This window comes from Amyelois transitella, chromosome 14 (genome assembly GCF_032362555.1).
Source record: "Amyelois transitella isolate CPQ chromosome 14, ilAmyTran1.1, whole genome shotgun sequence".
NCBI classification, from domain to species: domain Eukaryota; kingdom Metazoa; phylum Arthropoda; class Insecta; order Lepidoptera; family Pyralidae; genus Amyelois; species Amyelois transitella.
In genome coordinates, this window is record NC_083517.1 from 6,317,293 (window position 1) to 6,333,681 (window position 16,389).

The window sequence follows — 16,389 nt, forward strand, 5'->3', positions numbered from 1 at the left end:
GACGGCCTCAATGGTCCAGTAGTTAGCGCGTGAGACTGAAGTTGGCGGTCCAAGTTCGAGTCCCAACAAAAACAAGATATCATTTTTTATTAAATATTTTTTTTTGTGTTGTTTGAGTATTTTATTTAATAAAACTGAAAATTAAAATACTGCATATAATAAAAGGGTAAAAATATTTTGTCTGTACATTTAATATTTTTATTGAAACGGATAGAGATTTTTTTTTACATTTTTTGTCTGTTTGTATCTGACTGTATGATAAAGATTCAACTCGAACTTTACGCGGACAAAGTCGCGGGCAACAGCTAGTTAATAATAATAGATGAGATCAGTATTTAGTATGATACAAAAAACGCGATTAAGAGAGGTGGGAAAAATACAGTCTAATTGATTGAACCTCTTACTTCGAAGTCAGTTGAGTTCAAAGAAAGGCATTAGGGTAAGAATGGGTATTACCGGTCGCTTAAGGAGAAATAATCACAAATCAAATAATAATCAATATTCCTTTATTAATCTTATCGATAACAAAACTTTAGGTAATCTTCTAACTAAATCACATTAATTGAGATCAATAACTGAAACAATTTTGGCATAATTAGTCTTAAAAAAAAAACTACTTTGACTGGTATTCGACACCACGGAGGGTAAAACCAGTCAGTCGGTTGATAATACCGGTCAAGGTTTGTTATGGCATAAGTCACAGATATAACCCTCTGGAGAGTCACAACCAGAGCATTCAGCATGTGCCCAGAGGCCACACAGTACACATCTATACCACAGCTCGTTATTTTGCCCATAATCATCGCAAATGATACATTTATTTTCATAATCATCATCAGCATCAGTGTCTTCATCTTCACGTAAGTCTGTCATTTCTATTTCCGAGTCCGATGTACTATCATTACGCTTGTTTTTGTCTTGAAGCACTCTTCTTTTAGCCTTTTTCACTTCGATCGATTTTCCTTTTCTTTTAATTGTCTTTTTTTCAGGTTTTATTTTAAGTTTTTTCTCTTTTAAAATTTTTCTGTTTTCTTTCTCAATCAATGCTTGTTTGTTAGGAGTTCCTGTCAGGACTGATGCATGCTGCTTGCGAGATAGTATATTTTTTGTCTTTTCCATCGACTTACTTGGCAGTGGCAGAAGATCCCTAACTGTGATAGTATTACCACTTCCTGAGGTAGAAGGAATGGGGTTTGTATAAATATTGCTCGGCTGCTCAAATGCGGAAATTATTGGTGTATTATTTGTTGAGACTGGTTCAATTACATCAATAAGAGATGGTGATTTAGATAAAATGGTCTGAGAATGAGTTGGTGGGTCATGTGTTATTGATTCATCTAATATGATTTGGGCTTCTGGTGTCTTGTTATCCCGGTCTCTTACTTCTTCTGTCGAAACTACAACTTCGTTACTATTTAAAATTTCAGCAGCCACAAAATCTTCGTCTGTAAATACGTCGGGGTTTAAAGGATATATTCCTGTAGCAGCAAAACCTGCTTCAGCTTTTGGAATGGTTGCTATTTTTTGAAAAGCTTTTCTGAACAGTGAAGCGAGATCATTTTGTGTTATCTTTTTTCCCAATTGATTCTTTATAAAAAGATTACATTCTTGTTTATAGGCTGCTTTCAATGGACCATAGACGGAAACATCTAGGGGTTGTATTCTATGCGAGCCATGTGGTGGTAATGATAACATCACTATGTTGTTGCCTTTGCAAAATTCATAAGCTCTCAAAGAAATGTGGCTTGCATGGTTGTCCAGGACCAGCAATATGGGCTCGTTTTCTGAAGGCTTGGTGAATTCTGCAAAATGCTTAAGCCAATCTACAAAGAGATCTTCATTAATCCAGCCATTTTTCGAGCACCGATAGACTGCCCCTCGAGGGCCGTCTGTTTCTAAAGCAGATGAATGTCTCTGTCGTGGATAAATTAGCATTGGTGGGACGTAGACTCCGGTAGCATTTACAGCACACACAGCTGTCACAGTCTTTCCTCTCTCTCCGCTAGTAATAGAACCTACACGTTTCTGTCCTTTCTCTGCCACAATTTTTCCGGGGTCTTGCACTGCGGAAATCCCAGTTTCGTCTACGTTCCATATGTTTCTTGGCAGAAACTTGTATTTATCCATTAGCTCTGTAAGAAGTTTGAAAAACATACCAACTTCGTTTTTGTTAAAAGCAGTTGCTCTATTCAGACTCATACCTTGAGCTTTCCTGATAGATAAGTGATTTCTTTTTATAAATCCTTTGAGCCAATCCTTGCCAGCAAGTTCAAAAGTGTCATTAAAATTATGCTTAATGTTATTTTTTACAGCATATTCGTATGCCATTTTCCTAATTTGAAGCGAAGTGCACCCGTAAAATATTTTACCAAGGAACTTAACCTGCGTAGCCATTTCGTTTTCTTGCTCCCTCGTGAAGACAGTGTTTCGTCCCAGTTGTGGTTTATTACTGTTCTTGTTCTTTATCCTTTCTTGAAGCGTAGAATACGGTACACCACAAGATCGCGCTGCTTCTCGAATAGGTTTTCCATCCGCCACCAGGTTGAACCCTCTGCGTAGTTGATCTTGGCTCCATGACGCCTTTGAAACTGGTTGGCTTCTTCTTTTAGGCATTCTTTAATAATAAACAAACATAAATAACAATATTTTTTACTTATTTTACATGCGGGTAATACCGGTCAGCGCGACCGGCATTGCCCGACTAGAAACATTTCCGTAAATAAAATTCTAGGTTAAAAACTCGTCGAGATTAGTTCAAAAAAGAATATTACTTTGAATGCTTAGCATTTATGCTACAATAATCACCAGTAACAATGTTAGAAATGTGAAACAATAAATACTCACCTCTTATTGTTTTAACCCGAAAAATTACTTCAACTGGGCGCGAAAACAAGTGACGTGCGTTCATTGCAAATGGCGGCTTGGAATGAAGCGGGGGCCGGGGCGTTCGCGCTCGGCTACATCATGCGACGCGCTGTGTATGTGTGCGTGTGCGGAACGTAGTAGTATGGGAGATTTTGCGATGACCGGTAATACCTTCTGACCGGTATTACCCGGTTCTACCCTATGTTGTATATAATTAGTGTTCTGTTCTTATCCAAATTTTAGCTTTTTGTGGAAAAAATTGGTTCGAATTGAGATTTCCTTCTTTTTTAAAGTCGGTTTAAAGACCGTCAAACGTAAAACAAAAAATGCGTTAAAGTTTTGGAAAACTCCACGTGATCCTACACCCACTTGACCGACTGAACTTGTCTGTCCGTTCAGCCTACGCTTTGAAATAAATGCAGAGATAATTCATTTTAATAAGACAAATTGAATATTTATGATTTTGTCTGACGAAAAGTTTTTGTGTAAAAATTTAGCACCTTGTGATTGAAGACGATATTGTTTGGCCGGGCGTGGGACTTGACCCCGAACAAAGAGCTAGGGTTGTTTGTACTTTAAACCCGTTTTGAGATTTAAGATTGAGATTCAAATTTACGAAGGTCAAGTCAAGAGTACTCTAACCCGACGATACTTATGAATGGATGAAGCAAAAGAAGTAGGTACCTATGCAGGCATCGTGGCAAAGATAGATGTAGTCTCTGACTTTCCCCCCCGGGAAAGAGTAGTGGTTTATATTATGTATGTACCTACATTACATACTATTGTGTGTGGCAAAAGAAGTACGAAAGCAGAATAAATGCGGAGGAAATGAGAGTGTTAAGTAGTAAGAGTATGATCGGTGTGAAATTGAGTGACCGGATAAGGAACAGCGTGATAAGGGGATGTGATGTGATGTGAAAGAAGATGTAGTTACAGGAATAGAAAAGGGTATGTTAAGATAGTTTGAGCATGTGGAGTGGATAAATGAAAGCAGGTAGACTAAGCAGATATACAAGGAGAGTGTGGAGGGAAAGGTCGGGAGTGGGAGAACCTAGACGAACGTATCTTGGTCAAGAGTACCCGAAACCGCCGAGCTTGTATGAAGAGAGTTATGAATGTGGATGAAGCGAAGGAAGTATGCAGAGATCGTGGTTGGTGGAAAGATGTAGTCTCTACCTATCTCTCTGGGAAAAGGCTTGATTTTATGTATGTATGTACCTACCAATTAACCTGATATATGTATGTTCTTATTTTATAATACTTACTAATACTTTGTCTTTTACGGGGTTAGACATAACAAATAGTCCCGAAATACTCGGGAGGCTGATTCAACTGTATGGCTAGATGTATTTATCTCAGGACTCGGGTGGGACATATTAACTAAAGTTAGCCATCCTTACCGCCACGGTATTGGATTGGGAAAAGAACAAAATATATTCCATTGTTGACACACAGACTACAATCGTTCGTAAAGCAATGCCCCACAGACCACATACTGCATAATTTATCGAAATGCCGCACACCTTTACTGTACTTGCGTACCTACCTTTATCTACATAGAGATCGATAAATGAACTTCCGATCATTCAAAAAGTTATACCAAAAGAATATTTTCTTTTTTAATTTTTAATTTCATACGTTAAGTTCCACTCGCGTAAAGATTAAAATCTCGTCGCGAAAAAACAAATCTATAGTACCCATCTATTTGGCCAAAAAATTGAACTTTAAATTCAAAGTTACAATTTACAAATGCTATATTCGACTTAAAACTTTGGGAATAACCACCAGTTGTTGAAGACATTTACATTATTTACACCAGTAAGTACTTAGGTACCTATCACTTCTAGGTAGGTATATATTATGTATTCCGATTTCCGATTACGTGTATTGTACTTTAGAAATATTGATACACTTTCATTTTTATAATAGTGGGTATGTACTTATTCAAGTTTTTATTCATTATTATAGGATACTTCATATCGCTTAATAATTGTCAAAACTTTTAGTTTCACAACATTGGTTGACGTCAAATAAATTACTTAAAACTAAGTTAAGTAAAACTTACTGTTAAGTGCAAAAGAAGCGATAACAAACTGTACTGCAGCATTTCAAAAGCATTTTCTTCAACACCGTCATCTTCACAAATATCCAAACTTAGAATAGAATGTGGTCGAGAGAACACATTGTTCAGATTAATATATTTATATGAGATTTTAATAATATATATATATATATAATTTATGGTTTTTTTTGGTATATATTAGTAAAAATAACAGTAATCTACCTACGCGCCTGTTATCAGTGCGAAGGAGGTAGGTAGGTAACTAGCCATTTTTCTGAAGCGATTCAATTTTAGAGCGGTACTTAAGGATCGGACTACAATGGAATTAGTCTCAAAGAGAGCTTGGTTCTGCAAAGATAATATTTTGCGGTCACAGTAATATTGAGAAAGAACCTGAGAATACAAAGGGCATGCCGACCACCAATAATCGATAATGATTGTCTGAACTCAGCCTCAGTTGGTAATACACAAATCACATTGCTTTCTTAAATGTATATTTATGTATTGTTCATATTGCTGGCTGTTGTTAAAATAATTCTTTAATAATTTTTTTTACTTTCATTAATCACCATAATTAATCAAAATGTTGATAAAAGAGGTGTATACGAGTGGAACGCTGCCAGTAGCCTGGGAACGGTGCTTCCATGTGGCGTATTGGAAGATTATTTTTATTTATGATTAATTTTTATGCTATAATGATATTTCTGTTTTAAAATAAATAATAACTGTAGCACCTATTTTACATGTAATTTCTCAGGCCAATAACCAGTTACTTAGTCCAAAATTTAAAGAGAGTTCCTAAGTATCCTGATTGCCATCTAATACCAAAGTACTCATCAAGACGAATCACTTCGACGAAACTCGATATGGTTGTGCCCTTTATTTCGGAGTGTGAGAAAGTAAGTACTATAATATGTAGGTACTAGGTAAGTACTAGCCGCAATTTTTTTTATATCGACTATTGTAAACAATACCGTTATTCACGATACATACAGATTAAGTAATTGATAGGCACATATTTGACCTATATGTAACATGCTCCTGTTTCCGGATATCGTATTCTTTACAACTTATACTTAACTACCTAAGTGTGATCGTGTTTACAATTAAGATTTTTATGTTAAAAATCATAATACCTACATGAAACCACTTCTTAGTACCTCAAAAAATGGTCTATTCAACACAAAAATAATTTTTCATTTAGAACCAGTAGTTCCTGAAATTAGCGCGTTCAAACAAACAAACAAACTCTTGATGCCACCTGTGTTGTCTCTTCAGTCTATTTTCTACTATTTTGTAACTAGCATAATAAAGTGCATTAGTATCGTTTTAGTATGTAGGCATAACTATCGTCGGTAGACAAGGCGCCAAGTCCCACGTGTCTGCAGCGAAGCGCCAGCGCCGGCGCCGCCGGAGGCATTCAAAACGTAATGTAATAGAGCAGTTATTAGACAACAAAACAAGAATATAACTTTTATGGTATTACCTAAGTAGATACTATTTTTTAGAGGGGCAAAACTAGGTCCTTAGTAGAAGATTATATTTCATTTAACTAATAATAAAGTATACTTAACCTAGTCTATTAAAGTTGAAGGAGCCCTACACCAAAATGGTTGCAAATAGTTTAACAGGCTGAGAAGGAATGGGAGGCGGTGGCTGACGATATGGTACACAAACTACTCTTCACTAAATATTCATATTCATAAGAGAAAATGTTTTGGAAGTCGAGAATAGAAATCAGAATATTGGGATTTCTATCAGGATTTATACCTAGTGATATTGTTACTTATTATACTTATACCAAAGAATACCCATATACAATACATTCCATGCTAAAATACTGAGTAGGTTCTGAATGTTGCATTGCTTTGCTATTTGATTTCCCTTTTCGGAAAGAGGCTGGAATTTGCCTATGTACATATGTATGATTTGTTTGGGTTTCCTCTCTCTCGGTAGGTACTATAAGTCCTCTGCAGAATATGCAATAACAAAAGTAATGTACGGTACGTCTCTCACACTCCTAATAAAATACTTGTGAAATACTCTTTATCTTTACCAATTAACAGTACTTATTTCAGGTCTAAAAGCCACCAAATATGTATTTTGTTAACATCGTTTTTTTAGTTCATATACATATTTTACAATTAAAATGCGATTTCAATCATTAAGATAAAATAAACTTTGTTGTGATGAATTAATTTATTAATGCATGGTCATAAATCGTCTTAATTATGTATTCCGACGCATTTAACACTAACATTACAAACCATTACAATTAAAACACGATGTAACTGTGCAATTATAATTGTGATTATTATTAACATCCATCTGCTGCTTATCGATAGGTACGGAACAATACTTATAAATTAGATTTTTAAAGACGCGAATCTTACCCACAAATATTATTAGATTTCTACAATCAAGACTCTTTTAATAAATTCTTTCAAAAAAATTAAGACTGGTGCCACCACCACCACCACGTGGTGGCACCAGTCTTAATTTTTTTGACTTTTACTTTCTTTCAGCTGCAAAAAAAAATTTGAATGTTTCTAACATCCTACATCATGTAAAAGAATTAAACAGAAAACCCTGTATTTAAATATAAAGGGTGGATTTTTATTTTTTGAAAATTAACCCTCGGCGTTTCGAGTCCTTTCTAAGAATATCTATAGCAGATTTTGAAACTAGCAAATATTATATTGTCTTGAAGATACTTATATTTTTTTATAGTCAACAAGCATTTAAAACTTAAGAGCCCTTTCACAAAAATAGTCCGCTCGAGTTTCGGTAAAACAGCGTATTATTATAATTTGATCTATAATATCGACGGCGACGCGAAGGGCGCCGCTTCGTGTCGCCGTCTGCACATCCGGGGTACACGGAGTGATTAAGAGATACCTGATATAGTTCATACCAAGACGAAGGGTTTACAAGGGACAACTAAGTGACTAATAAGGGACTACGCTTAATGATGGAATGGCTGTTCAGCTTGGCTAGCAGGATGGAGTTTGGCTTTTAATTATGGAATTGAGATTCAGATAGTGACAGGTTGTAAGTCAGTGGAACTTAATTAAAACCCAGTTATTTATTGCTAAACATATTTACTTCCAGTATCCTACGTATATGACCATTTTGAAAACATTTTCTAGTCTCCTTTATTCATTCATGAAGTAGATATGTTCATTATTATTTATAAGTAGGATTTATTTAAGTAACTTATTTTAAAACATTATGTCTGACTACTTTATTATGTCGGACAAAGGTCCATGTCCATCATATCCAACATGTCCATCTTAAAAACACATTTAGGTGTCATGAACATTTAGATACATTTATGTGCACGTATTATGTAGGTATACCTATACTTTATTAACAGAAGTTATGCACACTCCAGTGGCGCCTGTTGGGAATCTGGTTCGTTAGATATATTTTGACGACGTAATAAACTCGAGTTTACATCGCCTCTAATGTGGTCTTTGCGAAATTAGTTTTATTAATAGTTTCGAACGTTTCGTCTATATTCCTAGTTCAAACAATTACCGACTTCAAAAAAGGAGGATTCCAATTCTCAATTGGACCGTGTTTTTGATTGGAAAACCTTATTTACATTTTTTTATATTTTAATGCATAATCAGCAGAATGAAATAATGCATATTTTTTTCATGAAATTTATAAATTATATGGATCTGATTTACTACCTGTTTGGTATTTTCTAAAGGTTGACTGGCAGATAATGGTTTCTGTTCACCTGTATTAGCTAAAAGGCTCTATAAAGTTTTTATTTATATTTATTTCTAACTTTTTTGAGCATAGAGCACATAATTATTGTGGTTAGTGTAAAACCCAATATGAAATATTTTTATCTTGTTTATAAAATTCTAATCCCGTGGCAAATTCCAGAAACTGTCACTACCGAAGGTCTATCCTATATGTGTGCCAAATTTCGTGAAAATCAATCCTGTAATTTTGAGTTTTTTCGTTACAAACATACAAATCTTTTCTCTTTATTTATAACTAGCGACCCGCCCCGGCTTCGCACGGATGCAACATTCGGAAAAAATTATACATAAAAACCTTCCTCTTGAATCACTCTACCTGTTACAAAAACCGCATCAAAATCCATTGCGTAATTTTAAAGATTTAAGCATACAGACAAACAGACTAAAATAGCGACTTTGTTTTATACTATGTAGTGATGTGTATGTGTATGTGGACTGGCATATCAACGGACAGCTCACACCGCCAGGTCTCGAGAGCACCGGTCCCTCGACTATGTGGTGTAGGGGTGCACTCAGAGAGAATTTCTCGTAATTTTTACGGGAGCGGAAATTACCGCATCTTCCGTTATTTCGTTATAGTAATTAGTTTCTTAACTCCTAAATCGTTTTCATCATACATCATTGCAACAAACTAAATACTGATTTTGGATCTGATCTATGATACTGATCCTAAACATTTAGATAAGTAGGTACCTATTTAAAAAGGTTGACTGGTAGAGATTGCTTTAGCGATAAGTCCTCCGTTGTACCTCATTACCTGTGTTTTTTTCTGTTTTTCTTTTTCTTATGGTGCAATAAAGAGTATCTATCTATAATTGTTATACTATCTTGAAATATTTCAGTAACCGAATGGGAACCGTCAGTATTAAATGCGCTTTTTTATTTGTTACCTTTGCTTATAAAAGTGCAGTGGACGCATCAGTTTTACAAATAAAATGTAGCGTCAAGTTCTATAAAGTAATTCATATTCACAGCGCACTTTAATTTAACATCACTAGATTTGTTTTCGCGACTGCGCTCACATTTGCTGGCGCCGTTTTCAATCACAGTCTTTACGAGTCTCTAAGTACACAATAAAGATAATACAGAGTTCACACTTCATAACGTAAATAGAAATCGCTTGCCGACGGAATCTATAACAGTTCGTCCGCAAGCAATTATAGAAGAGATAATAAAATGTCTAAAACAAGCGCGCTTGAAATAGTTCGTTCCTATACCTTCGGAATCTCAGTGGTTTTCATCACGAGCAGAATGGTTTTACTGTTGTAGGTTATATATGTGATACATGATACACTAGCGTGTTTGTTTCCATGACCTTACTGGCGTTAGATCAAGTGCAACCTTACCTCTCTAGAGGAGCTCAGCATCCACCTGCTACCATGATCCTGATAAGTTAACGCCAGGTACCGTTACTTTCGTCAACTGTCTGACCTTCACAACCTTGTATAAACCTGGATTGGCTCATGGTTAATTACACATTAGATTATATGAATTTTCAGAATTCCTGACGATGATGAACCAAAATAAGTAAATAAGGTAAGAGTCACTGGCAATAGGACTTTTTTTTTACTCAAAAACCACGTAGGTATTTTCGATACTAGCCTATAATCATTAGGTACTTACAAAAATTCCTTCCGCATTTTCATTATTTTTAGATTTAAGTTTTGAACAATGCCATATCATTTCAATAAATATACCTACTAATTAGTTGAATCAGCTTTATCTTGTGGAACAATAGCTTATAATAGTAACTGATTTCGCCTTGATATTATTTATGTTTTCTTTATTGTTATGTTCCTGTAGCCTAGAATAGACTGTAAGATCACGGGATGTGAAATATTTAAGATACGCAAATTTTTAATTAAACGTTAGTTCGCATTTATCGCAAAAAAGTACTTTAATTGATTTTTTCCATGGAATTTGGAATAATATGACTTAATTTTTTTTATAGTAAATGCATAATTTAAAAAAAAAAAACTATTTTCTCTTTCTGTGCCTGTTCCCTGTATTTGGGATCGGCCCTCTTCGTAATCCGGCGCCAAAATAGTCGGTTTTGTGTTGTATCGGTAACCATGTTTGCCCGTGCCAAATCCTTAGATACACTTGTCCACCACGTGGCCTGTGGTCGTACCTACTTCTCTTTGGGTCAGGTATAACCTTAACTTGTTTTATAAAAAAAAACTATTTTCAATTGAGAAAATTTATATTTACTGGACAGAAACTGCCGCTATTGTGTACAATACAAATTAGAATTTTATCCTTGTACAAACTAACCTTCTCATAATAAACTGTTACCAGGATCAAGAAGTGGGTTCATCGGGTAATAGCACGAAGCTATTCTCATAACTGAGCTTATAGAACTTAGTTGATGCATGAAATGAAAGTATAGTTCTCTTAAAGATTAAATATTTTATCTTAAACGAGAACCATATGGTAACAACTTACATCCTCGAATGAATCACAAAATCTCCAAATGGAATACACCATAGTGATCTCAATTAGAGCATTCCGCGTCTTTACCACCACATGGCAGGCAATAGCAATTAATAAATCATAATGAACATTTAATTAATGCGGCTGGCTACAGTTTCCCCACGTTAGTCATAATAGTAATAATTATGTCACGCGACAATAGAGATGCTGGATTGAACTTGCCGCGCTTGACAACTAGATGACCTTTTTTTATCATTCATTAAATTATACACTAAAAAGTACCTAAACATAGTAGTCTTACCGATTACCACATTACATGGTATAAAGTAGTTTCTTGCCGCGTCTGCCCTATAGCTGTCTACACTCGTATGCCTAAAATCTTTAAAACTACACAAAGGATATTGATGCAAATTTTTTTGAATAGTTAGAGTGATTCAAGAGAAAGGTATACACATACATATAATAACGTCTATAACCCTTGCAGGGTAGACAGAGCCAACAGTCTTTAAAAGACTGAAAGGCCACGTTCAGCTGTTTGGCTTAATGATAGAGTTGAGATTCAAATAGTGACAGGTTGCTAGCCCATCGCCTAAAATAAGAATCCCAAATACATAATAAGTCACCTATTAAGACGTCTTTGGGCAAGAGATGGATGATCGGTCGCATTCTTTTTTCTATTGGTACCGGGAACCACGACACAGTTTGATTTTAGAGGAAGGTATAATTATTATGTATTAATGATACCCGTGCGAAGCCAGGGTGCAGGTCGCTACTTTAAATTATAAAATTCAAGCTGTACCTATACGAGGACGGTGTTTTTAACTGACTCACAATTAGTTCTCCTATATTTATTACTGCCTTGAATACTAATAACCGTCGATACTAAATAATTGTCTCGTAAGAGTTAGTCGTACCTAGCAATAACTCAAGTTTCTAGTTTTGCGTTCAATGTTGCGTGAATAAAGTTATTTATGAATAAAAGAAGTTAAAAATAAAGTGTACCGCATTTGCTTACCAATGTATTTGGCAAAATAAAGGTCAATATTGCAGACTTGGATTAATAGCATTAAATTAACAATGAACGGCGTAAGAGTGTAATATCTGGTGCCGTATTTGATAATAATTCAATCTTTTAGTCTGATAATTACCTCAATTTCTTAGCCTGATAATTGTCGTATGCAATAATCAGGATAAGAAATTGACGATTCCTCGTTTAGGCAATGGGCTACTGACTTAATTTCAATTCCATCATCGAGCCATGCAGGTGAACCTTTCAGTATTTTCGAGACTGTTGGCTCTATCTACCCGGTAAGAGATAAAGACGTGATGTAATCATTAAATAAGTTATTTTTTAATTATTATGTACATCAGTACATTTGCGTTGCGTAAGTATAATAATTTGAAAGTTACATGAAGACTTATGTTGTGATTTTAATTGATGAATGATAAGTACTTTTTTTCAAGTGATACTTGTACTAAATATATTCGAAGAAAAAGTTATTTAATAACTAAGTTATGACTTTTGCAAAGTAGAAGTAGACGTGTTAGGTAATAAAACAATTAAGGTAAAAGACATCAACGCGCCTTTCTTGTGCGTTTTCTTTCATTATTTTCTGTGTCGTGTGGTTTTCAGCACTGTAAAATAGAACCACTTCATATCTTTCTCATTATCATTTGAATATCAATACCACCATGAAGCCATACAGCTGAACGTGGCCTTTCAGTCTTGTCGAGACTGTTGACTCTATTGTTTACCCCGCAAGGGATATAGACGTGATTATGTATGTGTGAGTGTGTAAATACCTAAAATTGGTATACCTACTACAGAATTTTGCAAAGTTGCCCCATAACGAAGTTGTTTTATTGTGAATAAATACAAAAGCTTCGAATGACACACACTTGGCATTAATTTTTTCACACAGATTGAGCTACCAACGCGTCTGAGCTGTCAGTTATTGTTTAAATCAGACAATCAAGCATGTACCGCGACATCAAGATAAACTGATAAGCTGGCCATAGCCTTGACCGTGAGAGTACAGTCGCAATGACATCATACGGTGACGACATCACCACGCGCGGGACAAAAAAGAGAGCATTTTTTGCTTGCAATGTATGTAATGTCCTGCTTTTGTCCGGTAATCGTGTGCAAAAAAAATACTAATATTCGTGTGAAAATGATAGATTAGTGACTCGGAAGGTTAAGTGGTTCTTCAGACTTACTGTTGAACCAATGAGTCAGAGAGTGTTATGTTTTTATGATTTAAGTCAGTGATTCCCAAAGTGGTCTGTATCAGACCCTAGGGGTTTATGACAGTCTGCAAGGGGTCTACGTCAGCGAAATAAAATTTTGGGGTCCATGAAATGAAAATGAGGGTCCATGGTAGTGGATCTCAACACATACACTGATAGTACCAATTTATTTACATCATACAATCTTATAAAATCGAATCATATAGGTACATTATTTATAAAAGTACCTATGAAGTAAAAATTTTATTATACATATATGTTAATATAATTGTGTAAGTTGTAGGATACAGGAAATCAATATCAGGTAAGTAGGGGGTCTACCCAACACGGAAAAACATGCAAGCAGCAAGGGGTCCACGACATAAAAAAGTTTGGGGAACTCTGATTTGGGTAATGAATTCTTACTTAAAAAGGTATGGTACTACGGTATTATGTGTACTCGATTAATATTTGATTTAAAATAGGTATACATTATTTTGTTTCACCGAGTCATCATGGTCTGAGTAGGTATACAACGCTAGAATATAATTTCATACTTGATCTTCATTAATTGTGTAGTAGTAAGTGCTAACAATTATTTGAATTAAGTCATTATTTTTAATTCCGCAATTTATACATTCGCAAGGAACTCAAACGTCATAAATTTAATGTAATTGGTCTCAGGCCCCTGTTAATTTCAATAGTTATTAATCGAGGTGCGACCTACATAAATAAAGGGTATTTATGAGGTCTGTTATAAAGATAAAGAGACTAGATAGGTGGCAATTATACTATGAATGCCTGTTAATAAAATTATATCGGTAAAAAGGAAATATTTTTACAGTTTGCTGTTTAAGACCAACGACATATCATTCGCTTTTTAATGTTAATTTATCATCATTATATTCAGCCTACATTTGTTGGGAATTTAGACAATGTATGCGTGAAATATGTTGTGGTAATAAATACTTCTGACTAACACAAGACAGATCTCGTTAATCGACGGCCAGTTGTAATTACCGATTGATTTAAGATAAGTGCGTGTCTGTATGACTGTCACATGAACGTAACACCTAACGGGCTAGAGATGGAGATAACATAAAATTAATTCATTATTTATGCGAGTTCGGTTCTCAAACTAAAGGTTAGAGTCATAAATATATCTGCTATTATTCAAATCTATTTAATTTCAAGTATATGAACTCAAGTCTGCACTAGTTCTATCTGCAGTCGTAAAGGGAAAATTGTTTTGCTATTTTTTGTCATAAAAATCAATTGTATAGTTTACTAATAATCCATACATATACACTATCTTATATAGAGAACCAACCCTACTATACTCGTACCAAAAACCAAAAAACAATATAAAATAGCTTTGTTCGTGAGGCTTCGCTTCTGAAAGAAATTTATTTGAGATGGATACGATGTAAATAATCCGTACCTTTGCCTAATTTCCGTGAAATTCTTACAATTGTTTGTGTCTTAAGTAAAGTAACCTTATAGATTAATATACATAATCATGGCGCCGTATTTCCGTCTCACATAATTTTAAACAATGATTTTTCGTTTTATCTTAAATCAGAAAGCGCCAGCTCTAAACCGTCTGTCTTACTTCATCTCAATTTAAGACAAATATGAACCTGAAATACTGCACTATACTATCTATCTACCCATCTTATAATCTTTTCTAAATTGCTTCAAACAACAGTGCTTGCCTATCACTATCCTCAGGGTTAGCGTTCAGTGGCACGAAAACTGAACACTCCAAATATTACGATGATGTCATGAAATATGTATTTAGTAATGGTATATATTTCATTGATTTCAATTTGTCATGATCATTCATCATGCCGGCATAAAATTATTTAATTAAAGGTACCTACAGATCGAACAGACGATATGGCGCAACCGTCCAGTTTAGTTGGCATCTAGGAATCGGTGTTATTACATAAGTCTATATACTCGTCCAGTTATCTGAATGTGAAGTTCCTCAGTTTGTTATATTTTTTTGTAAGTAAACATGTAAAACCTTCATAGTGGTGGTTATCAATCACATAAATTATGTTACTCAAAGAAAAAAAGGGAAAAGTAGAGCATGCAGCTATCGTGGCATGTAGAAAGATATAGTCGATGCCTACTCTATAAAAAAGGATAATCAATTGAAAATAATATTGTAACAATGACTCCAACTGTTAAAATGACTTATTTCCTTCTGGATCAAACTTTAACACCATAGTCCCTAATTAGAGTTACGTCAGGTTCAAAGCATTTGTAAATAAGTGCAAATGTGATCGTGATTTCAAAGTACACGATTTATTACAAATAATATTTGTCATAGTCACGCCACGATTAAGTCATAGATCTTAATTAATACCGTAACGAAATCATAACATACGCTTTATCAAATAAATTAGTAGGTCTACTGTCAACAATAACGAATACGCATAATAATATGTCACTATATTAATCACGTGGCATTTCAGTCTTTTCGAGACTTGACACTGTTTACCCCGTAAGGTATGAGAACGTGATCATATGTGCGCACAAGCACCAAAAGCAATTAAGAACTTTATTTTTAGTAGCACAGTTATTTCATTTGTTATCTGAAATTTTTAACTTGTCTATTCATATTATCACATTATTTCAATAATAAATTGCGACTTATTTTTGATGGATATAATAAATATTACGGTTTCTGTTGTTGGGACCTTGTTTTAGTAATTATATTATTGACTTATATATTTATATATATTTCTGTGGAATTTACGCATATTGCGACTCATGAGATGGCAGCAGAATTTTTAAATAAAATTAAAACATACAAAAAAATCCAAACACACTACATTTATCATGAATTCGATATTTATATCTATATCTATTGAGTTAATTATACATTGCGTAATTTATAAAAATATTAATTTGTATGTAGCCGTGTTTGGACTTGACAATGAAACAGGTTTGGGATGATACTATGGCGTCAATAACACTATTACTACATTAGTTGGACAGAATAACTCATAA

At 34.6% G+C, this 16,389-nt stretch overlaps 1 protein-coding gene across 1 annotated transcript; it reads right to left on the reverse strand.

Annotated features, from left to right (window-relative positions):
* Window positions 1–489: 489 nt before the first annotated feature.
* LOC106132311 (uncharacterized) lies at window positions 490–3,042 on the reverse strand. The gene is made up of 2 exons (XM_013331676.2): window positions 2,845–3,042; window positions 490–2,614 (listed from the first exon to the last, which is right to left on the reverse strand). Exon 2 carries the CDS (start codon window positions 2,611–2,613, stop codon window positions 676–678), a length of 1,938 nt encoding a protein of 645 aa, XP_013187130.2. The 5' UTR covers window position 2,614; window positions 2,845–3,042; the 3' UTR covers window positions 490–675.
* Between the last annotated feature and the right edge of the window lie 13,347 nt (window positions 3,043–16,389).

Coding starts and splice junctions, on each gene's coding strand:
- LOC106132311 (XM_013331676.2), bottom strand. CDS start 2,613: ATGCCTAAAAGAAGAAGCCAACCAGTTTCAAAGGCGTCATGGAGCCAA.